The sequence below is a fragment of the Panicum virgatum genome, chromosome 9N (genome assembly GCF_016808335.1).
Source record: "Panicum virgatum strain AP13 chromosome 9N, P.virgatum_v5, whole genome shotgun sequence".
In the NCBI taxonomy this organism is placed as follows: domain Eukaryota; kingdom Viridiplantae; phylum Streptophyta; class Magnoliopsida; order Poales; family Poaceae; genus Panicum; species Panicum virgatum.
In genome coordinates, this window is record NC_053153.1 from 32,297,367 (window position 1) to 32,324,177 (window position 26,811).

The window sequence follows — 26,811 nt, forward strand, 5'->3', positions numbered from 1 at the left end:
CTATTTGATGCATGACCAGCCTTTCTTAGGATGTTTGATCAATTCTACATGTTGTCGGTGTTTACCGCCAAGCCTGCTCAGGGATACCCTTAGCAGTAGGGTTTGTAGGTAGGGATCGACGGCTCTGGAACTCGATGGTGCAAGGAAAACAAAGATTTAGACAGGTTCGGGCCGTGAGTTGCGTAATACCCTACGTCCTGTGTGGTGGTTTGTATTGCCTTAGGTGTAGATGTCTTTGGAGGGGGTCTCTGCCCGCCCTTATATATCCGGGGGGACAGGGTTACATGGAAAGTCCTAGCCGAGTACAGTTGGAGTCCTACTACAATACAATCGGGTAGTTTCCTTTGTACTGCAGCTAGTTCTACGCCTATTCGGGTAGTTACAAGGGAGGTAAGGTACATCCATGAGCTATCCCTTACTCTAGAATATTCTATGTCTGTAAGCAGTCCCACTGCCCCGGGTCTGACAAAACCCCAAGCTCTTCGTAGCCGAGTCCTGCAGGCGTCGAGTACTTGGCTGGGCGTCTTTGAGTACTTCAAGTAGTCAGAACATCCTTCTGATTGCTTCTGGTTCTTCCTTCAGATACAACGAGTAGTCCTTCGAGTACTTTCATTTGCTTCGAGGCTGTGAGGTGCTCAAGCCCCGAAATCTTAATCATATATGGTGCGCGAAGTACTCGCACTCCATATGGAGTAGCCCCCGAGCCTTAGGTTGAATCGTAGAATCAGGCTGAGGGTCACTTCAGTCTTTTTCTTCTTCTTTATTTTTCAAAAAAATTGAAAAATAAATCTTTGATACATATATTCCGTAGCCTCCGAGTCTTGAATTTAAATCCCTCCATTTAGATTAAAGAATCAATGTAAACTCGTGGCAAAAACTGAAGACTTCCATGAGAAGGAAAGAATCCGTTGGCATCCCAAATATTCACAAAATTGCCCCCGAAAACCGTATAAAGCCGGTTGAAAACTTCCAAGTGTTTTACCCCTTGAACTCCTGGCCGCCGTCAGACTCAGATTCACATTCGCCTCTTCTCAGTCAAAATCCAAAAGCCCCTCTCGTAGCCCCCGAGCTAAAACTCGTGACTGTGAGATGGCTCCCAAGAAGAACAAGTCCAAGATTGAAGAGGGAACGATCGCCAATATGTCCACAGGTTGGTGTAAAAGCAAGATGTCTAAATCACTGGTCCGGGAGTTGGAGAGTATGGGTCTCCTCCAAGAGCAGGGCGTAGGCCAGTGGCGCACTGGTGAAGGAGAAGATTACCCCATGGAAGGAACCCTTGAGACCATTATATTTCACGATTTTGTAGAACGTGGTCTCACTCTTCCCGTAGCAGAATTTTTTTATAGACTTCTTCAGTTTTGGGAAATTCAATTACACCATCTCACTCCCCAATCCATCTTGCATCTTTCAATTTTCACTCACTTTTGTGAGGCCTTCCTTGGAATTCTTCCCCATTTCCACCTTTTTCAACATTTCTTCTTCCTTGTTCCTGTTCCAAATGCCACCAATCTCGCCGTCGTCGGGGGATGTGAATTAGTACTCCGTCCGGAAACCCGAAGCAAGTACTTGGCTTATGATCCGGTGAATAAGGGAGCCGAATGGAAGAAGTTCTGGTTCCATATCGAGAACTTTGAATCTCCACTTCTAGAAAGGATTGCTGGTGCCCCGCAAGTCCAAGAAAGCTGGTCAAGTAAAGGACCTGGTGGCAAGCAAGTTGAAGCCATTCTTCGTGCAATAGCCATTGTTAAGAAGAAGGGAGTCACTGAAGATCATGTGATCTTCTCATTTATCAGTCGCCAAACGCAGCCTCTCCAGCTGCAAAAGCATCCTGCCTTTAGATATGAAGGCACGCAGGATCCCACTAGGATGTCCTCAGAACCAATGGCTCAATCTGAAGTAATAAAGAGATGCTGCAAAGTACTCGATAACTTCGACAAGTCTATGACGCTTCCAACACTCTTCTCGGCACAAAATATTCCCGAGAATGCCTGGGTACGTGTTTTGGATACCATGTTGAGTACTTGTAATTAACCATTTTTGATCTTCTAACTAAGTATTGGCTTCTTTCTGCAGAAAAATTATAAATCCTGGTATTGTATGCCTCCGACTTTGTAAATGCTGATTCTGACGACAGCAAGAAACGAAAGGTGGCTCCCAGATCAATGTTGCAGAAGAAAGTTCCTCATCTCGATGCCGGCCAGTAAGTATATAATATTTTATTAATTGTATCCCGTTTGCCTTAGCTTTCTTATTCAGAATCTTGCTTGGCTAGGATCCAACATCTTTCGGCGCATGAGAAAGATCAAGTCCAAAACTTCCGTAACTGGGTGTCAAGTGGTTCCGAAGGAACTACTCGATCAGCCCCCAAATCTCCTGTAATTGGGTTGATCGAGACCCCGGCTATCAGTTTGCCAAGTGCAGACACAGCTGAGAATCCAAGCGAACCAAGCCCTGAAACATCTGATACTCCTGCGGCTGTTGAAGGAGCCTCCAATGCTAGTGGATCTGGGAGTAGTGGAGCAGAAGGGTCAAAAGGTCCTTCCGTTCGACTAGTACCATTCCAGTCTATGCCTCAGTCAGCCCAGGAAGAGTTGGGAAAGAAACTATTTGATGATACACTGTTGTCTCTAGACAACATAAAGAAAATTGCAGATTGTATGCAGTGAAGCTTTAAATTTACCAAGGTGAATCTTTTGCCGCTACTTGTCTTCATCGAGTAGTTGATGATGTCTGACCAGATTCGCCTTGTATGTCTCAAGATGTAGCCAATCGATCTTTCTTGAAGTCTCATGCTTTATACAAGACTGTAGACAATCGGAAGATCTTAGAGGAGCAAAAGGCCATGATTGCCAAACGACTGGATGAAGCTCTTGCTGCTCGGAACAAACTTTATGAAGCAAGTCAGCAGCATCATCTGGAGGTTTGTGATATGAAGCGCCAGATTAAGAGCTTTGAAGAAGAAAGATCAAAGCTTCAAGAGGAAAATTCCAGGCTTCAAAAGCAATTGCAGACTGCCCAAGCCTGTAAGCACTCGATCTTTTGTCTCGATTTTGCTTTGTCATATCAATTTCTGAGATATCTTCCCATCAAGTTCTCCGGAAGACCATACTCGACTAATAGCAGCAGCTCAAGCTCTTGTGGATGTGATTGATACTGAAGAAGAGTCATCAAGTGGCATGTCCTTGGTGGAGCGTTTGGAAGAAGCTCCCCAGAAATTTTTTGATGTTATGACGGCTACTTCCAAGAATTATCTAACCCACATGATAGGAGTTGTCAAGTCATACTTGCCTCAGTTTAATTTAGCTACGATAGCTAAAGGAACAGCTCCCAGTTGCTCTGATGAGAAATTCTGAGAGTATTGTAAGAAATCAGAAGTGATTGTGGAGGAAATTCTGAAGAACATGGCAGAGTAGACTGCCTGTAACAACTCTTATAATCTTCATTGGATTCTTGTCATTGTCCATAATTCATATCCTGTTGGTGTGTCTTCAGAAACCTGATCTTATACCGTAGGATAAATATGAACTAGTCGAGTAGAATACTTGAAAGGAGTAATCCTTAAAGTTAATCATTTAGGGTGAGTCCCGTCAGACTACCCAATTTGAGTAACTTGTAAAGGTATCCATAAACTACTCGAGCAAGCGAGTAGTGTGTCCTTACCAAGGACTGGAGTAATCCATAAGACAAAATTGTTAGGTACGAACCCCGTCGGGTTGCCCAAGACGTAAATGTCATAGGGATATCCAAGGCTTACTCGAGCAAGTCGAGTAAGGTGTCCTTTGACCAAGGACTAGAGTAATCCTTAAGGCAAAACTGTTAGGTATGAACCCCGTCGGGTTATCCAAGATGTAAATCCCAGAAGGATATCCAAAACTTACTCGAGCGAGGCGAGTAAGGTGTCTAACTTGTAGACTGGAGTAACTACTAAGATTGACCTGTTAGGGCGAACCCCATTGGGTTGCCCAAGATGGACAAAATGTAGTAGTATCCATAACGTACTCGAGCGAGCGAGTAGTTTTGTCTTTACAACAAGGCTGGAGTTCCTCATAGTTGACCTGTTAGGATGAACTCCGTCGAGTTACCCAAGATGGACAACTAGTAAAGGTATCCAAACACCTTCCCGAACTAGGCGAGTAGGTTGCGCCCTTACATTAAGGGCAAGGATGCGGCTTGTGTAGTTTATCCTGATGGAAAACTGTATAAGCTATCCTGAACTGGTGATGCTGTCAGACGGAGAGATTGCCTTTAAAGTAGTCGATATACCGTTAAGGACCCTTGCTTCATTAAAGAAATCAACTGACAACACTAGATTGCTTGGATCAAGGATAAAACTTGCGCAAGTGCTCAATGTTCTAGAAATTCAGTACCTCATTTCCATCTGCATCAGTGATTCTGTATGATCCTGGTCTTATAACCTTGGTTACGATGAATAGACCCTCCCATCTGGAATTTAATTTGTGTAGTCCTGTCTCATCCTGAATCCTGCGTAGTACTAGATCTCCCACGTTGAAGGATCTTTGCTAGACATTGCGATCATGATAGCATCTGACTTCTTGAAGGTATCTAGCCGATTGAGTTAAGGCATTGATTCTGGCCTCTTCGACTGAGTCTAACTCAAGTTGTCGAGTTTTATCTGCTTCTCCTTCTTGATAGGCTTCTACTCTTGGAGATTTCTACATAATATCAGCGGGTAGTATAGCTTCTGACCCGTAAGTGAGGAAGAAAGGAGATTGTCCAGTTGCTTTGCAAGGCTGGGTTCGCAGCCACCAGACTACGTGAGGTAGTTCTTGAATCCACTTGCCACCTTTCTTGGTATTGGTGTCATAGAGTCTTTTCATCAAGCCGTTGAGTACTAAACCATTGATGCGCTCAACTTGACTATTTGCCCGAGGATGAGCTACTGAGGCATATTTGACCTCAATGCATGAGTTGTCACAGAAATCCAAAAAAGATTGTGACGTGAAGTTGGAGCCGAGATCTGTAATAATGGTGTGAGGAAATCCAAATCGGTGGATAATGTCAGATATGAAATCCACTGCTCTATCGGATGAGATCTTGACAATGGACTTGTACTCGATGCACTTTGTGAACTTGTCGACTGCTACTAGCACATGATTGAATCCTCCTGGAGCTACGGTTAATGGTCCGATCATGTCCAAACTCCAACAGGCGAACGGCCATGATGGAGGGATTGTTATCAAGTTATGTGCTGGGACGTGAGTCTTCTTGCCAAAGAATTGGCAGCCAGGGCACCATCTAACCAGGTCTTCTGCGTCCGAAACAGCTGTTGGCCAGAAGAATCCTGACCTATACGCCTTGCCGACTAGTGTCCTTGATGCTGCATGATTGCCACAAACTCCTTCGTGTATTTCTCGGAGGATGTCTTTGTCTTCTTCAAGGGAAACACACTTCATGAGGATGCCTGAAGCAGAGCGCTTGTATAGGTTGTCGCAGACGAGGACCAAACCCTTGCTACGCCTGATGATGCGGGCAGCTTCAGTGCTTTTAGGATCAACATGTGGTGGAAGCGTGAACTCCTTGATGAAGTCGATAAACTGAGTCCGCCAATCTTCTTCAATCATCAGGACTTCTCTGACTGTGGCCGGGGCCTCCATGTCAGTGGTTTGCTGGCTTTGTTCCTTGACTGATGGGTGGTGAAGTTCATGGACAAAAACTCCTGGTGGAACAGCTGCTCGAGTGGACCCAAGTTTGGAGAGGACATCGGCTCCCACGTTGTTGTTGCGATCGACGTGGTGGATTTCCAACCCTGAGAACTTATTTTTGAGCTTTCTGATTCCATCAACGTATGCGTCCATTGTATCCTTGTCGATGTCCCATTCTTTATTGACTTGTTGAACGACGAGTAGAGAATCGCCGTAGACAAGTAGTCGCTTGATGCCGAGAGATACTGCTAGTCGGAGGCCGTGTAGCAATACCTCGAATTCAGCTTCATTGTTGGAGACCTTGAACAAGATTTGGAACACATACTTCAATTGTTCTCCCTTGGGGGAGATGAACAAAACTCCTGCTCTGTCGATCTTGAGTGAGCCATCGAAGTACATCACCCAATGCTCTGGAATATTTTGGGGTGCTGGAATTTGATTTTCCCATCATTCAGCCAAGAAGTCGACTAGTGTCAGTGACTTGATTGCTGTTCTTAGCTTGAAGTTGATTTCCAAGGCTCCCAGTTCAACTGCCCACTTTGAGATTCATCCAGTGGCATCACGATTGTGGAGTATATCCCCCAATGGAAAGTCAGTTATCACTGAGATCTTGTAATGGTCGAAGTAATGCCGGAGTTTCCTGGAAGTGATTAAAATTCCATACAGAAGTTTCTAAATTGATGGATATCTAACCTTTGATTCAGAGAGTACTTCGCTGATGAAGCAGACTGGTCTCTGAACACCGTAAGCGTGGCCTTCTTCCGGGCGTTTGACTACTATCGCCGTACTGACTACATGTGTAGTCGCAGTGATGTAGAGGAGTAATTCCACACTGGGTAGTGGAGCTGTTAGAATCGGCGGTGACTGGAGATGATGCTTGAGATTCTCGAGTGCTTCCGCGGCTTCTGTAGTCCACTCAAATTTATCTTGTCGCTTTAGGAGTTTGAAGAAGGGTAATCCCCGTTCGCCAAGCCTGGACAAGAATCGATTCAAGGCTGCCATGCAGCCTGTAAGCTTCTGGACGTCCTTGATGGTAGCTGGAGCGTCCATGGCCATGATGGCATTGATTTTCTCTGGATTAGCCTCAATTCCTCGGTTATTGATGATGAATCCGAGTAGTTTTCCAGAGGGAACACCAAAGACGCACTTGGTTGGGTTGAGCTTCTAGCAAAATTTTCGGAGGCTATTGAAGGTCTCCTCCAGGTCAGTAATGAATTAATCCTGGGTCTTCATTTTGACAACGACGTCGTCAATATAGGCTTCAACATTGCGATGTAGCTGATCGGAGAAGCACAGTTGTATTGCGCGCTGGTAGGTAGCGCCAGCGTTCTTCAACCTGAAGGACATGGTCTTGTAGGCGTATGCCCCGTAAGGGGTGATGAACGCCGTCTTGATTTGGTCTTTTTCTTTTAGGGCAATCTGATGATACCCTTAGTAGCAGTCGAGGAAGGATGGCAGGACACATCCTGCTGTCAAGTCGATTACTTGATCAATACATGGTAGCCCGAAAGGATCCTTCAGGCAATGCTTGTTTAGGTCAGTGTAGTCGACGCACATTCTCCACTCATTGTTGTTCTTCTTCTGGACGAGCACAGGGTTGGCCAACCAATCAGGGTGGTAGACTTCCTTGATGAACCCTGCTACGAGTAGTTTTGCCAGCTCTATCTTGATGGCTTCTCGCTTGTCCCGTGAGAACCGCCGTAATTGTTGCTTTTTTGGTGTTGTTTTAGGGTCGACCTTCAAGGCATGCTCGATCAACTCCTTGGGCACCCCTGGCATATCCACTGGTTTCCACGCGAATACGTCTCGGTTGGCCCTAAGGAAGTTGACGAGCTCAAGTTCCTATTTGTCACCCAGTCCTGCTCCGATGATGGCTGTTTTGGAGTCATCTCCCTCTTGTAGCTGGATAGTCTTGGTGCCCACATCACTGGTCGGTTTGACCGATGATTGGCTTGGCTTCTTGGAAGGCATCGACTCCTTGAGTGAGAGTTCCTTAGCTGCAGCAAGTATTTCGCTGACAGAGCTAGGGACCTGGGTTGTGGCAGCATGATCAATTGCTTCCTTGTCGCACTCGAAAGATTTAAGGAGGTCTCCACGTAGTGAAAGGACTCCTGAGTTGCCTGGCATCTTGAGGAGCAGGTAAACATAGTGCAGTACTGCCATGAATTTGGCTAGTGCAGATCATCCCAAGATAGCATGGTAGGAAGATTCGAAGTCGGCTACTTCGAATTTGATGTATTCTATCCGGAAGTTTTGTTCTGTACCAAATGTGACTGGGAGAGAAACCGAGCCAATTGGAGTAGAGGAATTTTCGGGGACGATGCCGTAGAACGGAGCCTTGCAAGGAGTAAGCAAACTCATGTAGTTGAGGCCCATCTTTACCAATGTGCTTGCAAAGATCAGGTTGAGCAAACTTCCGCCGTTGATGAGTACTCGAGTAAGCTTGGAGCCCTGAACAACTGGATCGAGTACTAGCGGGAACTTTCCAGGTTCAGAGAAACTGGTCCACTGATCCTCCCTGGAGAAGGTAATGGGGACCTTGCTATATTTGAGTGGCCTCTGAATTGCTGGCTTGACTGAGAGGATCTCTCTGAGTAGGAGCTTCTGAGCTCGCTTGGAGAAACTAGGATCTCCTCCAAATATGACGTTGACGACGTTTTGCTGCTGTTAGAAACCGTCATGGTCTTTCTTGTCGTCTTCATCATCTTTGTCTTGTTCTTTCTTTGGAGTAGCTGCAGGTGCCGACTGGAAGGATTTGCGCAGGATCGTGCACTCCCACATTGAGTGGTTGCTCTTGGGATGGATTGGACATCTTTTGTTGTGTAAGATCTTGTCGAACTGATCCTGCAGCTTGACGCCCTTCTTGCCACGCGGTGTGTGATCCATCATGCCGACAGTGTCGTCAGGCTTACGCTTGCGCGTAGGATCCCGCTGGTTGCTGGGCTCTCCGCGGTCGTTGTGACGCTTCCCGTTGTTGTCGTTGTTGCGGCGGGGAAAGTGGCTGCGTTCTTGCTTCTCTTCATCTGCCCAGCACTGCATCATGTCCCATTGATCTACCACTGTTTTGGGGTGATTACGCCCGAAGTCGCGGTACAGGGATTGGACGGTGATGCCGCTCTGGAAGTAGTCTATGACATCGGCAGCGGCGACGTTGGGGATGGTAGCTCTTGTGTCGAAGAAGCGCTTGACATAGGATCTGATCGACTCGCCTTGCTCCTGCTTGATCATGGACAGGGCGTGGCGAGTAGCTACTCAGTGTAGCGACCCTTGGAAGTTGTCGACGAACGCCTTCTTGAGGTCCTCCCACAAGTGGATTGACTCGCGCGCCAAGCTTTCGAGCCACATAAGGGGTGCGGGCTCCAGGACCATCGGGAGGTAGAGGACCTTGGTGTTGGTGTCTCCCCCTGCAACACTAATAGCGGTCGAGTATAATCGTAACCATTGAGCAGGGTCTTGCTTACCGTCGTACTTTTGGATATTCGTAGGCTTGAAATCCTTCGGGTATTCGATGTTGTCGAAAGCCTTGCTCAAGGCTTGGAAGCGGTCGGAGTTATCCGCAAGTTGCGCTCTGCGTCTTGCGTTGATGATGTCTCGTGCGTCCACAATGGAATCGGCTACCTCTTCCTTGTTGTTCCCACGATTGTTGTTGTTGTGGTTTGGCTGAGGGCCAAGAGCTTGGTTTGCTTGTGGTTGGCCACCTCTGGGGTGATGACTACTCACAGCTTCGTGATCCTCTTGGTTTCTTCGGTTCTGCTGTTCCTGCTGCTGTTGATGCTGGTGGCCTCTGGGGGTACGGCTTGCTTGAGGTATTGCTGTTGCAGTAGCCCTTGATCGCGTACCGTGAAGCGAGGACAGGGGGTTCTGTCTCTCGAGTTATTCAACAGTGTTCTTGGTGAGATTTATGACTCATTCGAACTCGGGATTCTGGGGCATCGTCATGAGTCGCAGGGTTGCTTCTGTCATTACGGCGATTGGTGTTCTGAAGATAGGATCCGCAACATTGTTGAACTCGTTATTGAGGTTGCGCGGTGGAATTCGGGCACGTTCAGCTGCATGAACCCTGCGTGCTTCTTTTCGTTGATTCCTTGCCCTGCGGGCTGTGCGAGTGGCTTCGTCTTCATCAGCTGGAGCGTCTTGGGTCAAATTGTCTGCTGAGATCTGATCCAAGGCTTCGTTTGGATCATGGTGGCTTGGAGCATCCCCGGGTTGGATGATTACCGGAACCAAGCGCTCATGACAGAAGCTTTCCGGGTCTGATTCGTAATCAGCTAGGACAATTCCACCAGAACCAGTTTCTCTCTCAGTTTCGAGGGGAGTGCCGTATTGAAACGGGAGATCATCAATGCTGGCGACTTCTCGTAGGTTGTCGAGTAGTTTTGCGAGGGTATGATCTCGGCAAGATTTGAGTAGCATCTTAGCCAGCGCATTGGTGATGAAATCCAGGCTGTCTTGAGGCGACTCGACTGGATCTGGGTAAATGTCAAAAACGGGTGCCTCCCGGCTAGCGGTGGCTGATTGGTTTTCGACGTGAAGTAGGCGATCCAAGCTATTTTCATAGGAGGATCTAATCATTTGTTTGTAAACAGACGATGACTTGCACAAACCAAAGACAGGTTGCACAATAAGAGTCCCAATCCGAGTGGATTTTGGTTTGAGATCAATCTGAGTCTGAATAGAACTCGAGTTGTTTTCGAGTTTCGGCTCGATCTCCTTGGCGAGGTCGGGAAGCAACATAATGCCGCGATCATGAGATCTGGCGAGCTTGTTGGAGTCTTCCGACGTGGAGCTCTTCAGCGTGGGAGAGTTGGTTAAGTGGCTATCGAAGCCGCCTGAACCATTGGCGACGCATACCCACGAACCGAAGATGAAGGTGGCGCCCCTAGGAGGCATCATGGTGCTGAAAGTGAAAGTGGCCATCAAACTCGCCGATGAACTCGCCGAGTCCCCTACCTGGCGCGCCAGCTGTCGGTGTTTACCGCCAAGCCTGCTCAGGGATACCCTTAGCAGTAGGGTTTGTAGGTAGGGATCGACATCTCTGGAACTCGATGGTGCAAGAAACACAAAGATTTAGACAGGTTCGGGCTGCGAGTTGCGTAATACCCTACGTCCTGTGTGGTGGTTTGTATTGCCTTAGGTGTAGATGTCTTTGGAGGGGGTCCTTGCCCGCCCTTATATATCCGGGGGGACAGGGTTACATGGAAAGTCCTAGCCGAGTACAGTTGGAGTCCTACTACAACACAATCTGGTTGTTTTCTTTGTACTGCAGCTAGTTCTACGCCTATTCGGGTAGTTACAAGGGAGGTAAGGTACATCCATGAGCTATCTCTTACTCTAGAACATTCTATGTCTGTAAGCAGTTCCGCTGCCCCGGGTCTGACACATGCTTAGTCAATGAAGAATAAAAGTTGAGCAAATAAAAATGATGAATCGGACTCGAGCAAGCATGATAGGACAAAGTTGGGAGTGGAATCCAAATGGTTTAGGCTTGCTTGGGTTAGTTAACAATCGGTCATTATTGATGTGATACTTGAGCGCTTTTCTGTACAAACCATATACTTAATAATAGGAATGGTAAGCTAAGTAGCATAAGTCACACCTTACCTTGAGTGGATTGATGCTGGTTGTGATTAAGTGTGATCAGTGGTTCATGCACTTGTCTCTCCCGACCGTTCGTTCATATCCGGGCATGGTATGTGAACGGTTGAGGCATGAATCAACACCTATATATCCATGGTCGTAGATATGGTCGTTGATCTTGTTCTCGTGTGGAAAAAGTTGTACACCTCTGCAAGATTTTTGATCTAGTACAATAGTCGCACTTTCGGTCATTGAGCATGCTCTTGTACTTAGACTTTAACGTATGTCATCACAAGAAGATTTCATGGAAGATTGAGCTCATAATTTGTATTCACTTATACATATGTATTGATGTATGATATAGAGATCATAGATATTGTCTTTTGCTTATTATAACTTGATGTTTTTTATGCAATAAATAAATTTTCTGACCTTTCCTTGCTATTAACCAAATGCATTATCCTTGAGACCGGGCAAGTATATATCCATATTGGATAAGTCATGCGAGTACATTTTGTGCTCATGGTGCTACTGTTAAGTTGATGCAGGTGATCCACACCCGCAGGCCATTTTTGAGTAATTCTACCCCGTGGACGGAGGTGCGGGTGAGGAGTGGCCGGTGGCTATGAGAAGGGCACTATTGGCATAGAGTGTTAACCATCTTATTTTGTGTTATGTATGGAATGAGTTCGATGTACAACTTTTCGCTGCAAAACACTTAAGACTTGATGTTATGCACTTTGAACCTCTTTATGTAATGTGAACTTTATGTATGGATATACTTATGTGTGATGATATTTAACTTGTGCCTGTGGAGTGTGTTTATCTTGGACATTGCTCATGACGCGTTACAAGGACTACTGGGATTGATTCTCTTTTCGATTGAGTTGATCAATGGATGATGACTCGATTAAATACCATCAATTCGGGGGTTCCTCACAGTTGAGGGAAGGTGTGGCCACTTTATGCATGCAGTGAGGATATGCTTGTGTACCGTGTTAAAAAAGATAGTACAACTATGTTGTGACTAGAGATGTAGCTAGTCGTATCTGTATAGTGAGACGGCGCGGCACTGCTAAACTACCTTCAGCCTCGACAAAGATACAACTGTGAAACACTGAAACCATGCGAATTCTTATCTCACAGTTTTCCTGCAAGAATATCCGGTACTTCCGCGTAGAGGAAGGCTTAATCCGTCGAATATCCGGTTGGGATTATACGATGGGAAGCCAGAGTGTGGTTGGCGTGAGGCCAACTTCATGATTAAGCTTCACCTTTTCTGCCTGGCTAGACACGTTTTAATCCCGTTTATTTGGCCTAAGCCAAGCTAAACAAAATAATTTTATAAGAGGAAGAAAAAACGCAAAGATTAGAAAAAATATCAACGCTATCAATTTTTTTATATTAACAGCGCTTTTTCCCCTAAAGATAGCACCATGTTTGTCCTAAAAGTTTCTAGAAGCGAATGGGCCACACAACTCGGCATGATGCAAGTGGTTGAAGTGTAAACAAGTTAAATCATGTATTTGATGTGGAAATGTATGGTGAAATGTGTGTACTTATAAAAAGAACTGTAATTAAGGTGTGATGGCCTGATATGAATTTGAGCAACTCTAGCAATAGCCCCTAAATCAGACTCTCTAAATGCTAAATAGAGGCTGCCTTTATTTTTTAGGGGTTTCTAAATTTGTTTCAACTCCAGCAATAGCCCTCAATTCCAATATATAATAGAGAGCTCCCTAGAGACCCCCTAGAAATGGAGGGTGGAGAAGGGATTTTGGAGACCTCCCTAAAATAGGATGAAGTAGAGAGTCTGTTGGAGTGCATTAGCCCTTTAAACTTAGGACAGGGAGCTGTTTAGAGGGTCTGCTGGATCCCACTAGATCCCATCACCCCCCCCCCCCCCCCCCTCAAAAAAAAATGCCGGATCACATTCATTATGCCTTGAGGCTCGAGTGAAACCATCTTTTTTTCAGACAATACCAAGTCACATCGATGTTGAAACTCCAGGAAAAAATGGAATATGCAAAAAGGATTTTTGAAAGTCAAATTTTTGACTGAGCACGGCAAGCAAATAAAGCGACAGCAAGAGTGAAGTCAGATTGGATATGCCTCTCGGCATCGGCAGCAAGCACCTCAACTTTCCACGTCCCGTGTTGACAGGGGGCCAAATCTTGCAGGATACCGGATTTGGCCTGGACCAGCTTTCCTTGTGGCACCGCCTCGGCAAACCAACCTCCACTTTGGTTATTTCTCTCTAGACTAGACAAAGATGTGTAGGCATATACCCATACTGCATGATCATCAGGGGATGTGAACCGGACACACATAAAGATTATTCTTGCAAGCAACAAAATACAAGCATAAATGACAGTACAGAATTGGACTTGTAGCTAGCGCCGAAAGCATCCATGTACACCGCTCTATAATAGTTTGTTCGAGATACCGCCCCCATTACAGCACAATACCGTCATAGTAGAAGTTGTGGTACCGTCATATGATTAGTTTGCTGCATCTTCCAAGACTGTAGCTAGAATGATTGCATTAGACTTTAAAAATGAATGTAATGAGATTTGTCACAATAGAGAATGACAATACGTGTAAAAGAGGTGCGTTGGAGACTGTATCTCTCTGGCATTCATGGAGCGAAAGGACCCGCGAACAGCATTGCAGAGCGAGAGGGACTGAGAGAGCGACAATAGGAAGGTTCTGCTGGACTGTCAACTGTGAACGTTGGAAGATCCCATGGAATCATACCCTTTACGGACCGAACACGACCCGTGTCCGTGTGGAAGCAAAGACCATCTAGATACGCAAAGCCCCCGATCGTGTCACCGCGAGTCCGCGCGTGTGAAGGAATATGCCTTTGCCTTGCACAGATTCCATCTTATTCTGCACGTCCAGTCTCGAGTCCTCCCTAGCTCTGCCTGCTTGGAGATGATGCATAATGCATTGCCACGGTCGGCGACTCTGACGACTGATCCGGCCGTAAGACTGACTGACTAACCAAATCGTGATGGTGAAGACCCTGTGAAAGCAGTCACGTTCGTCGTTCCCCTTCTTCCTGCTTCCTGTCCTCCATGCCAACCATGGCATATGCTGCGAGATATTCCCAGCGTAAGCGCACTACTAACTAGCACGAGCTAGCTAACCCGTCTCGCACTCCTCCCCAACGATATGTTTCGTCTCCCTCGCGTTGCATCTGCCAACCCACAACGCCATCACATATATTTATATATAGTATAAGTTAGTGAGTAGGTGTTGTAATTTTAGGTGTGGGGATCTTACTTACTAGCCACGGGCTGTTGGGGTTGAGCAACCAGACCAGCTGAGCATTGTGAGCGAGGCAAGGAGAGGAGATGAAGTTTGGGAAGAGGCTCAAGAAGCAGGTGGAGGAGAGCCTCCCGGAGTGGAGGGACAAGTTCCTGGCGTACAAGCGCCTCAAGAGGCTCGTCCGGCTCGTGCCGTCGCCGCCGCCGCCGCCGCCGCCGCGCCGGAGGGCCGCCGAGGCCGCCTTCGTGCGGCTGCTCGACGGCGAGGTCGACAGGTTCAACGCCTTCTTCCTGGAGCAGGAGGAGGACTTCGTCATCCGCCACAGGGTAGCCCGCCCTCTGCTTATTAGTTACTACCATATACGAATCGCAGGTCGTGTAGTTGTGTGACGTGCTCTCGGGTGTGGCCGTGTGGGTTTCCATGCGTCGTCTGTGGCGTGCAGGAGCTGCAGGAGGCGGTGAAGAAGGTGGCGGCGGGCGGCCGTGATGAGGCGGCGGCGGAGGTCAGGCGGGTGCGCAGGGAGGTCGTCGACCTGCACGGGGAGATGGTGCTGCTGCTCAACTACAGCGCCATCAACTACACAGGTTGGGGTTGGTTCGGTCTCGCCGTGTCGGTGGTGCTGTGCCTGTGAACTCTGCTTTCCCTCTCTGCTCCTGCACCTCTGTTTTGCTTCTGGCGTGCGACTGCATCGTGCAATGAGCACGGACAGTTTACTGAAAAATACGCAGGCAGCACAATCTTTCCTTGGATTATGCCCGGTAGCAAGAGCAGGTTTCTGCTACAGCAGACCAGTTTCCAGGTTGTACATTTCAAATTTTGATCTTTGTATTCAAAAAAAGGATTGATTACCGTACCTAGCAAAAGGATGGTAGCAGCACATGCCATATAGCCTAACAGACAAACTTGTCATTGATTTCCTAGCATCAGGAGCTGTGTCCCATTTTTTTTCCAAAAAAAAAAGAAGGGCTCGATGCTGACTTTTGACTGCAAATTTCTCCTGGATTGAACCCTTCAACTAGTAGACTAGTCATTATGCAACAATTTGGACATGGCGCTTCAAGATTATTTTTTCAAAAAAAAAACAACAACATAAAGGATGGCTAATCGACGGATGAACTTTGCAGGGCTGGCCAAGATCCTCAAGAAGTACGATAAGCGCACCGGGCGGCTCCTCCGGCTGCCCTTCATCGAGAAGGTGCTCGGGCAGCCCTTCTTCGCGACGGAGCTCATCTCCAGGCTCGTCCGCGAGTGCGAGGCCACCATGGACGCCGTGTTCGAGGCCGGCGGCGGGCGTTCCAGCGCCGGAGCGACCGCCGTGGCGGTGGCGGAGGCGACGACAACCACCGAGCAGGGCATCTTCCGGAACACCGTGGCCGCGCTGGTCACCATGGGCGAGCTCCGCAGCGGGAGCTCGACGTACGGGCACTTCTCGCTGCCGCCGATGGCCTCGCCGGAGTCCGACCTCCTGCGGTGCGTCCTGGTTGCCGATCCCGTGCCCATCTGAGAGGTAGACGCACGGGGGAGTTTCAGCTCTGGTCTTCGATTGTTCTACGAGTCAGGCCATGTATGCAGAGGAATTTTAGTCATGACGAGTAGTTGAGCGTTCAGACATGAAAGACCCATTCGCAATACCTCCCAAGATTTTATTTTTTCAAAAAATATCACAATTCCTATAAATGAATCTCTAAGCTTAGAATACAGTGGACAAAGGATTAACCGCTCCCTTAAAATGAGTAAATTTCATGGACAGTCGATAGATTATGGGGCAGTTTTCATCCTACTGCCATACAAAAAACTACAGTTTGGGCTCCTCCCTGACTTTATTCATAATACTGGAGATAGCAGCACAACGAATACTGCTCCCCCTATTCCAAAATACAAATCGTTTATCTTGTATTAAGTCAAACTTCTCTACCCGCAAAAAAAGATGCCAAACTTCTCTAATTTTAACTAAATTAATAAACATACTAACGTCTACAACATCAAATATATTATGGACTGTCATTGTTAGTGCATTTATTTAGAATTAGGCTCTATTTGGAAGGGCTCCATCTCCAGTCAAAACAACTCCGAATGTGGCTCCTCTAATGAAACAATTTCTTCAATGGAGTTGAAGCCATTTTAACAAATGTTTGACAGAACGACTCTTATTTTGTCATGAATGAATAGAAAATGTCAAATGTCCAATGTAGTTGATGTTACGTTTCCCTCAGTTTATTTGATATAAATGCAAATAAAATAAATAGAAACTATAGACGAATAATTTTAATTTCAAAGGTAGACGAACAATACTTGATGCTGGTCATTTTCGTTTTGAAACGGACCAGGCAGTAAATTGATGCTGGTGATATAGCTAAAAGCAAACAATTCAGATTGTTAGGGTCATATCGAGATAAAAGCAGAGAGACGGAGCTCTTGCAAAGAGGGTCCTATACATTAAAAAAATATCGCTTCTTCTCGACCTCCTCTACCTCTATAGTCCCAAACGTTGCCAACCGTTTCAATTTAATATTGAGTTGTAAACAATAAACACAGTGGGGACTACTTTAGCAATAAATACTATAAAGACTACATGTACGATATATCTAGACAGTCCTCGAGGGTACATTTATTGTATAATGACCACTTTTCCATCACAATGCAGCTGCCCTACGAATTTTCCCCCAAAAACATAGGACAGCTTCGAGATCAATTTCTAAGCTGTCAGACAATTGATATATTATATTAAATGAAGTACTATCTCCATCAGAATCGTCTTTTGAGTTCCTTTCTTCGCACTTCAGTGCAGTTAAAATGACACAAAATGCACAATCTAATGCAAGTATGTTAGTCGCTCAGAAAATTCCATCAGAGTGCTCAATAATACTTGATACACATGAAACAGCTTGAATTTAGAACAGACAAAATTTGGCCCAAACCAGGCCTGGATGCACGGATATGGAACAGCCACCCTCTACACTCAATCATATATCTGTATCTTCTATAGCTAAACAACCATCCATGACAGGTCACACCCTCATTTGCTCAACAGTTTACACCCAAAATGCCGCAGTCGATACAGCTACTGAAAGGAGAATGCTTTGCATCGATTTCCCAGACAGTAACTGAACGCACAATAGGCGATTTCAACAAAGAGAGCAATATCTGTAGGGCGCAGACGAAGATTGTGATAATAAGCACTAAAAGCACCCATAGTGAAGTTGCCTTTAGAATGCTCTTCTGCTCCTTCAAGCTGTTGACTTCCGTCGCACCACCAGATCATCAGCTGAGTAATACTCAGCAATAAGCCGGTACATATAAGATGGACTATGCCCTCCACTGCCAGGCAAAGGTACGTAGATCAGGGAAATAATTGAATGGTTTAAACAAAAGTGCACAAAATCTACACATACGACAAGTGTTTGTCAAGGTGTGGTAGCAAACAAAACATGCCATAAATTTTACTTCTCCAAATAAGTAATTGTAATTTAAATCCTTAATCAGTTCAGGAAGGTGACTGAACTCCAAGAAACAAAACACAGGCCAAATCTATAATGTGTTTTTTGTTGAATCAAATGTGCTCCTTGGAAGAAGGTTGGGCACCATTGTGTTGCAGCTTCTTTTTTGTGGCTAGTAATTCTTAAACATTGTTAGACAGCTTAGGCTGGCCAAACAAGATCTACCACATCCTTAGACAAGTCTGGTTCATCCTTGTTCAGCAAGTGGGACTGCAAGCTTTGACTCCACAACCAGGCGTGTTGTCCTTTTCAAATTGGTGGTGTGGAGCACTGTTATGGGTAGAAACTAGAAAGTAAGAGGTTTTCTTTGGAGAGGGAGGAAAGAAGCGAATGGTGGTCACTGCCTTCTTGCATGGCCCAAGGTATGTCGGTCGCGGGAACTTGGGGGGCTAGGAATTTCAGACCTGAAATCTCTCGGTTTTGCATTAAGAGTTCGATGGCCATGGCTCAAGAAGTCTGAACCAAACAAACCATGGGCCAGTCTGCCTCTACAAATCAGCAAGGAAATGGAGTGCTTTCTCTCTATGGCTGTGATTACTGAGGTTGGGGATGGCGCCAATACACTTTTTTGGAAGGATAAATGGCTCACAGGAAAAAATATCCAAGATATTGCGCCTCACGTCTATGCCTTGGTCTCAAGAAGAACAGCTGCTAGACGTTCTGTTCTTGAGGCCCTGATCAATGAAAAATGGATAGAGGATATTCAGGGGTCAATTTCTCCAGAAGCTCTGATGGAGTATCTAGTCTTATGGGATGTGATATCAGAGGTAGACTTACATGTGGGGGTTCAGGACAAACATATTTGGAGGCTTTCCACCTCAGGACAATATACAGCACGGTCGGCTTATGATGCTTTATTTCAGGGGGGCATTTATTTCAGACCATATGAAAGGATTTGGAAGTCCTGGGCTCCACCCAAATGCCGTTTTTTCATGTGGTTAGTCGCTCATAATCGGTGCTAGACTGCTGATCGCTTGGCTCGTCGAGGCCTTCACCATCCAGATAAGTGTCTTTTGTGTGATCAGGAGGACGAGAACATACAGCATTTGCTCATTGGGTGTGTGGTCGCCAGGCAGTTTTGGTACTCCCTCCTTCATAGCGTTGGCCTCTCTCAGCTGTCTCCGGCGGTTAACGACTCTCCTTTCGACGCATGGTGGGAAAGGGTGGCAGCAGCAGTTACTGGAGATGTGCAAAGAGGGCTAAACTCGCTTATCATCCTTGGTGCTTGGTGTATATGGAAGCATAGGAATAACTGTGTTTTTAATGGGGCTTCCCCAAGTGTTGCCAGCATGCTAAGCATGGCTAGAGATGAGGCTCATTTGTGGACCCTGGCAGGTGCCAAGGGTCTTGCCTCTCTCTCGGTCAGGGTTGTTGGCTAGGATGTTCTTGTCCAGGGTCTTGGGTCGCTCTTACATGTAACAGGTGATTTATTCCCCCTCTAGTTTGGGTGTGTGTGGGGGTCTTTCTGTATGACTCCAACCTTCTTCTATTAACACAATGATACGCAGCTCTCCTGCGTGTTAGAGAAAAAAAAATCACAGGTCACCCAACCCGATAAACCCGACCCGAGCAAGTGACGGGTCGGGTACGGGCCAAAATTTTTGACCCGAAACTCAAAAAAACCCGATCCAACCCGAAAATTACACACAAAATTGCGGGCCACCCCGACCAAACCCGAACCCGACCCGACCCGACCATGTCATGGGCCGGGCATGGGCCAACATTTTTTGACCCGAAACCTGAAGTGACCCGACCCGACCCGACAGATGATCAGGCCTACTAGAAAGTACAGATGTTGCGATCCTTAGAGCATTGGGATAAACACCACCAGGAAGATAGCCGGGTGGAGTCGGCTTGGGGGAAGACTAGACTTTTAGAGGACTTGGAATCGATTCTTCTTCATTGCTTGATTAAAAGACATACAACCCCATCCTTATATAGATAGGCTGACTTGACCCTTAAGAAACCCTGACTTGAACCTTAAGAAAACAATCTCTAAATTTAAGGAAATAACAAACCAATCTAATCTTTCCTAATATCCTAGACCCAATACTGTTCACGGCGTGAACAGTACTTTCTATCCACAACAAGCACTGAAAAGGATCTACAAGCTTATCAGAGAAGGGTTTAATTCACCTGTCAAAGAGGTTGTTCCTGATGTTGTCTTCGGTGGTAAAGGGCAGTGAAGGAGCAAGGTACCCTGTGGTGTGCTGTAAGAGCTAAAGACCTTGAGGATCTAGTTTCTGGATAGGCTAACCTGCTTCTGTGGTAGTCTTTTCCTTTATATATTTTTTTTGCAGGCGTGAATGTCTCTAAATTTACCAGGTGAAGTGGTGTGTCATGTGTGGTGTTGTAATTACATACTCCTCTTTCATGAAATGGCACGCGAGCTCGCGTGCGTGTTTGAGAAAAAGAACACAGGCAAAAATGGTTTGATTTGATCACATGGGAATTTGCATGGCATCAGCACACCAGGCACTGAAGTTTCTCTGGTTTAGGTAACCGATAAAGCAAGTATCACCAGGCAGTCAGGCATATATCCATCCTTTACTAAGTTACCAGATCCCAGAAAACAGATCCAGAGAGAACTTACGTATCAGTGATGAATAGGCTCACAAGCTTCGGCGGCACATAGTCAAATGTCGGGTTGACAACATTCAGTAGGGGACTACCATCCTGAGTACTGAAATTCATACAATCTGAAAACTCGCCGAAGTCGAGCAAATCAGACGGTGATTTAAGCTCATTCAGCAACACCTCTGGGTTGTGTGGATACAAAGGACACAACTGGGGCACAAGAAAGAAGACTGTTAAACGTTTAACAAGATGTAAAAAGATTGGTACAACAGAACTTCAGAAGTAGATTCCAATTCAAATTATTCTAGGTGAATGAACATTCAAGGGCAAATGGAACTAATTGCTCTTTAAGCAACATGAGAGGCCATTCTTAATCATCATTCTGGAACATTTGCAGTAAAACTTTTTAATCTTTAACCACTAATACACACAAAATATTGCAGATTTTAATGAAGGATTATCAATCCATCTGGTAGCAAATATTAATTGTTTAGGACACTAGCACAGTCTTCAAGGTGATATTTTGACTCGTTATTTCTATGGACACACAAACCAACAAAACGAATGACACATTGTAAAATTTGATGGTGAATCCAGTGGTTATTTCTTGTGATCATGCTAAAATTGAATGAACAATAATTGAATGCAATTGATGATGTGCATGGTACAACAAACATCAGGAGTCTAACTAAGCACAGCACCTAATATGAAAAAAATGAAGTATCATTGAGACCTCCTGAGATAAAAATAATTTTTATAAATATAAGAAAGAAACAAATAGTATCTGAATTGATGTCGAAGGAACATTTGGCTAATATGTATCATGGTGTCACCCTAAATCATTGGCACCAGCATCGTAAGTGCTTTAAGTCCACTTCTGTTCTTCATTTAATAACGACATAGTAGCAAGTGGGCGATAGCAGGAGAATGCACCATCCAATGAATGTTGATCGGAGTATCAAAACACTAAACTATGGAGGCATGCATACTTGGAAACAACAGGAAAATAGAGATACTGATTCTCTTTTGGCTAATTAGATTGCAAAACATGGGAATAGATATCATACTAAATGCATTCAGAACATAAAATAACCTTGTGACTACCAGCAACCACAACAAAGGGCACAGCATGCCTTTGGGCAGCAAGTGCAACCATGTTCATCCCTACTGGTGCAATGACTCCACCATTTGCCATTACAGCATGAGCTCCAACTATGACCTTAAGATAAAATCAAGAGTTATATTTGTAATAAAAATAAAGAATTTGCAAACGAACAATAACACACATGTGTACCATGTTAACTCGAGAGATCATAGCAAAAACTGCTGAATCTGTTATAACAGTAGTTTGTACACCTTTCTCAACCAGTTCTTTTGCAAGAATATGGCCCTGATATCTGATTCAAATATCAATGTTGAGATAATGAGTCAAGCAAGAGGATCTTGTGCATAAAAGACAATCAGGTAACAATAAAGGTCCAATAACAAACAAACCTTGGAGCACCTTCTGCAACAAATACACGAAAAGATCTCTTCTTCTCCTTTGCAGCATACAGAAACTCCTTGACAGTTCTAGAACGACCTAAAGTAAGGATTACCTCACTGCAGCAAATAATAAACAATTAGCTATGGCTAGTATTTAAGTAAGCCAGCAATATATATTAGCTAGCACATAAGTATTCATAGGGGAACACCAGAATATAACTAACATAACAACATTATGAGCTAGAGCAATATCAGATTCTTCAGATATTAGCCTGCCGAACCTATATTGCTTATATGCTAAGGCCAATGTTTGAGGTAATATACTCTCGAGCAACATGTAAGTATAATGCAATGGGTTGTTTACGCAAAAGAAACTTTCATATCAAAAGACAAATAAATCATCAACAATATTCATCTAGGATTGCATGAAATAACAGAGAATGTTTATACCAATGCCTTTTCTAGATGTGACAGTAAGCAAGATCACAGATCATTTGGATATTTCCATGAAAAGTTCTGTATATTTGGAAGATATTTTCCCATTAATTGGCAATTAATATTCGCACAACTGAAAGCCACACAAGAAATACTTGCCCGTTTGAGGTATGCTTTAGAACGTGTTAAGGTAACTCAAAAATGAAATAGGTCCAAAATGTACTTCATCACTAAAGTAACTCAAATAAAAAAGGGGAGTTCTACTAGATTAAAAAATAATATTTAGCCAAAGCACAATCATACTTTTGGTGAATAAGTTCCACAGCCTGCTCAGAAATCGGCTCATAGCATGAGTCAATCTCATCAATAAGATCACCAATGGCTGCAATGACATCATGCTTCAGTTTCCTAGTTGAGCTCTTATCTCCAGCTGCTATAGTAGAAAAAACATGATTCAATGCCAATGATGGTGTAAAGAAGCAGAGTCTTTACAAGAGTATTTTTTTTCTCGAACACGCAGGAGAGCTCCGCGTCATTGTATTAATAGAAAGAAAGCGGTCCGAGTCTTTACAAAAGTATCATATTCAAAATATGGTTTTATAATAACCATTCGTTAAAATGATGTATTTTCTAAATTATATAGGAACTATCAAAAATAACAGACCAGGTGGGATATTGAGTAGTGAAAGAACTGTGAGAATATGCATTGGAAGATAAATCAAGAATATACATTTACTTTTTCCGTCTGAGTCCCCAGTTGATGACGCAGTGCGTGAAATTGCAGGACTCACAGGAATATCTTCTAGGAGAGTCTGCAAAGAAGGTGCACGAAGAGCATTTCTAGCATGTGCAGCAAGAACAGCAGCAGACAATGAAGGGCGATCATCACGTTCATTGTCATATTCATCGTCACTGTCAACAGTAACAGAAAGGCCTTCAATACCAACTGCTGTAGCAGATATATCCTCCTCTTTTATTATATGCAAAACACGTCTCACAATGTTTCCAACAGCAAGCTCTGCAAAAACAATGTTGGCATTAATATAGAAGTTAGTATTACAATAAAAAAGGATACGTCAGGTATCATCTGTCTATCTCTATCGTCCTTCAATCAAGGTACAGACATGCCAACTTGTATGGTTGTAGCACTATGTTCCTTGAACTTGCATTTTTTGCATTTTACCTTCCTGTCCCCCATTTGCAGCAGATTTAGCTCAGTTCTCATCATATGATGATGCAGGGGTTCAAATCGAAACAGCAAAATGTCCCATGCATCTGGGCCAGAGCATAGCTTTGATGGCACCGAGCTCATGGAAATAGGGCAAGGCAGCAGTTTGTTCGAATCACAAGGGAATGTAGATGGCCTCGAACATGATTGAAGAGGGGAAGGTGAAGAAGACGAATCTGGTGGATTTGAGGTGGCAGTTTGATGACGCTACAACTCAGTGGCTCACCAGCTCCTCAGGCAAGAGGCAAGGATGCTAGCAGCAGTACAGCACACCCGGTGGCAGGGAATTAGGTGGCAATCATCTTTAATGTCAATTACATCTTCGGTGTTACGGACTCCATTGTCGGCCAAACATACCAGAGGAAGCGATGTAACAACCAGGGCTAGGAAGATTTGGTTAGTTATTAGCAGGGAATATTTCCAGAAGAGTTGTTAGCAGATTTGTTAGTTGAGTTTGTTAGGCTCAGCATTATATAAGCTGTAGCAGCTTAATTGAGTCAAGAGTCCTTCCTCAAGGAGGTCGGCCTCTACTGAATCTGCCATTGTATCTCTAATCTTTCCTCTGAATAAAGCTCTGTGTTCCCTGCCCCAACATTTGGTATCAGAACATTAGGATTGTTTGGCACAGCACATCATTTCCACCTCAGCAGCTTCTATTATTTGATAATTGAGACAATCGAAGGTGCAAATAAACTACAAGGTGACGGGGCTAAGGAACTGAAGTGCAATTTTAGTGACGCAGATGATACAACCTTGCAAGTTCAGCACCTGTAGAGCAATTGTATCTAACTATTTAATAGTGTATGGTGTTTAGGCAGATGTTCATGTCATCAAGTACTGTTGCTCACTCAATTTTATTCAAGAAGAGTATCTCGTTCAAGCAAACACCTGTGCATATATACTGCCCAACTCTATCCAAAATTTCTAGAATTAATCTCCTTACTCTGAAGAAACCAAAACAAAGGGTCCTTACATTATGGTAAAGAATGATTAAATTACAAAATAAACATCATCACGGGCCCACCTACGACTCATGACTCCATGTTTGCTCCTGATATTGCATTTATTACACTCAAGAACATAAATTTAGTTTTACATTATGCTTCATTGACAGATTGGATGCTACAACAATTAGAGAGCTATGTTAGTAGCAAACAAAATGTACAAGGTAGTTCCTTTAAATAAGGTACTAAAATAGGCTCCAACAGCAGCTCTCAAATTCAAGCAACTGTGAAGTTCGGCTTTTCAAGTATAACATGCCCTTAGAAGCCTAGACATATTAGATATGACTCAATACAACTATAGTACTATACATCTAATTAAGGGAAAATAGTACAACATCAGAGCTTGAGGCAACAACAAGAAAGCCTTTTTAGTCTGAAGCATGTAGGGGTAGGCTAGAGATGAAACCCAACATGAGCCACCAACAAGAAAGAAAAAGATATAAGTTTGAGAATAAGCTTGAAAATAAAGAAGTAAATATAATAAGAGACCTGGCATATGTACATTTTATAAATTAAACTACGCCGGGGAATGAACTTCAAATGATTTTTCTTCAGTTATGATATGAACCAAGTTAACATCTGCTGAGCAAACATAAAGTTCAATAGGAAGGAAATACATCCCATTGAACTGAATCTGGTGTCTCTGAGACCAACTGAGAACACACATCAAGCCACAATGAGTGCCGTTAAAGCCATACAATTAGGTGTAAATAGTGAGGCATACTAATAATAATCAATGGTCCCAATTACCAATATGTATCTGCACAATTTCAACTCAGACGAGCCACCTGAGTGGCAGGCTGCAACTTTGGGTTGGGAGCCAACAAAATTCAGTTACAGTAAATATTACATAGCTATGCTTAAGTTTATGGATTGAAATTCAAGAAACAAAATGTAGTTTTCTAATGTACTAAGCAAACTAGCTCCAATAGCACTGGTGCTGGCAAATTACAATCAAATTCATATGAACTAAGCCCGTCCCTTTCTTTAATATGGTGGTACAATTGTGACTTGGGGACATCGAGGACCAATTCTCAGTTTCTCACAAAAAAGAATCAGGTGAGTTTTAAAAATCAAATCCAGTGCACAGACATTAACATTCTACAAAAGTAGTAAACATCACCCCCTATTCCACAAATTATCCATCTGATCAGTACTTGAGGATTTAGTGACACACAGAGAAATGCAAGATGAGCAAAACCACTAACTCTTAATGTAACTGGAGCACGATAGAATCACAATTCAGTAATATATGAGTTGGAGCTTTTACCGATTGGATTGGCGGCGATGAGCTGCTCCCCGACGGCGCGTACGGCATCAGCGAGCGCGGCCGCCTGGTTGGCACTGCTGCCCATCCGGTGTTGCGATACCACCGACCGCAGAAGCTCCGCTGTCTGCCGCGCCACGGCATGCGACCCCTCCACCTTTCTGACCACTCACCACAGATATGCACTGGAATCAGCGCACCAGAGCAACGGCGAAGGAATCGGATTGGGAGGGTCGGGGTGAAGCGGCGGCTTACCGGCGCTTGAGCTTGAGGACGAAGTCGCTGACGAGCGGCTGCACATCCGGCATGGCGGCGTGCGCAAAGGGGAACCCAAACGAGATGAGGAGGGGTTCAGATTTCGGGTGGGGATCGGCGGCGAGGAGCAAGCTGGGCGGGGTTAGGGTTTTCCGCGGAGGAAGGGGAAGGGAACTAACACCGACGGCACCACGGCTTTACGAATTTTACAATTCGGCCCATGTGTTGAATCTGTAAAGATGGAAAATACTCCCTCCGTTCCAAATTATAAGGCCCTGCTTGGTCTTGGCAAGTCAAAATTTTGGCCACTATTTGGTTGGATGTCAAAATTTGCCCGCCTCTCGTATTTTTCCTACCAAAATATGGGCAAGTTTTTTACCCAACATTTGGCTAGCCAAAACTTTGGCATGCCAAAATTTTGGCACCAATCCAAGCAGGCACTAAGTCATTCTAAGAATCTTGGAGAGTCAAAAAATTTTAAGTTTGGCCAAATTTATACAACAAAATAATAATTTTTATGATACCAATTAAATATCATTAGATTCTTTGT

At 44.7% G+C, this 26,811-nt stretch overlaps 2 protein-coding genes across 5 annotated transcripts; one reads left to right on the top strand and one right to left on the bottom strand.

Moving 5' to 3' along the window:
• Positions 1-14,199: 14,199 nt before the first annotated feature.
• Positions 14,200-16,323, top strand: LOC120687829 (SPX domain-containing protein 3-like). Its single transcript, XM_039969870.1, has 3 exons — positions 14,200-14,839; positions 14,956-15,097; positions 15,638-16,323. The coding sequence occupies exons 1-3, from the start codon at positions 14,600-14,602 to the stop codon at positions 16,015-16,017; spliced, it is 762 nt and encodes a 253-aa protein (XP_039825804.1). The 5' UTR covers positions 14,200-14,599; the 3' UTR covers positions 16,018-16,323.
• Positions 16,324-17,326: 1,003 nt separating this feature from the next.
• Positions 17,327-26,463, bottom strand: LOC120687828 (translation initiation factor eIF-2B subunit beta-like). Of its 4 annotated transcripts, none has more exons than XM_039969869.1 (9): positions 26,262-26,463; positions 26,010-26,167; positions 23,244-23,525; positions 22,811-22,937; positions 22,082-22,189; positions 21,882-21,984; positions 21,681-21,806; positions 20,604-20,797; positions 17,327-17,831 (listed from the first exon to the last, which is right to left on the bottom strand). In XM_039969869.1, the coding sequence occupies exons 1-9, from the start codon at positions 26,312-26,314 to the stop codon at positions 17,741-17,743; spliced, it is 1,242 nt and encodes a 413-aa protein (XP_039825803.1). In that variant the 5' UTR covers positions 26,315-26,463; the 3' UTR covers positions 17,327-17,740. The 4 variants fall into 4 exon arrangements, with proteins under 4 accessions (XP_039825803.1, XP_039825802.1, XP_039825801.1 ...); XM_039969868.1 differs by having other exon boundaries at positions 22,811-22,940; XM_039969867.1 differs by having other exon boundaries at positions 23,238-23,525.
• Positions 26,464-26,811: the final 348 nt, after the last annotated feature.

Excerpts from the sequence above, each read along its gene's own strand:
- LOC120687829 (XM_039969870.1), top strand. The coding sequence starts at position 14,600 with ATGAAGTTTGGGAAGAGGCTCAAGAAGCAGGTGGAGGAGAGCCTCCCG. Across the intron at positions 14,840-14,955 it reads ACTTCGTCATCCGCCACAGG|GAGCTGCAGGAGGCGGTGAA; the intron begins GTAGCCCGCCCT and ends TGTGGCGTGCAG. Across the intron at positions 15,098-15,637 it reads CAGCGCCATCAACTACACAG|GGCTGGCCAAGATCCTCAAG; the intron begins GTTGGGGTTGGT and ends TGAACTTTGCAG.
- LOC120687828 (XM_039969866.1), bottom strand. The coding sequence starts at position 26,314 with ATGCCGGATGTGCAGCCGCTCGTCAGCGACTTCGTCCTCAAGCTCAAG. Across the intron at positions 23,526-26,009 it reads CATCGCCGCCAATCCAATCG|AGCTTGCTGTTGGAAACATT; the intron begins GTAAAAGCTCCA and ends TTGTTTTTGCAG. Across the intron at positions 17,832-20,603 it reads AGCCTATTCATCACTGATAC|TGGAGGGCATAGTCCATCTT; the intron begins GTAAGTTCTCTC and ends TTTGCCTGGCAG.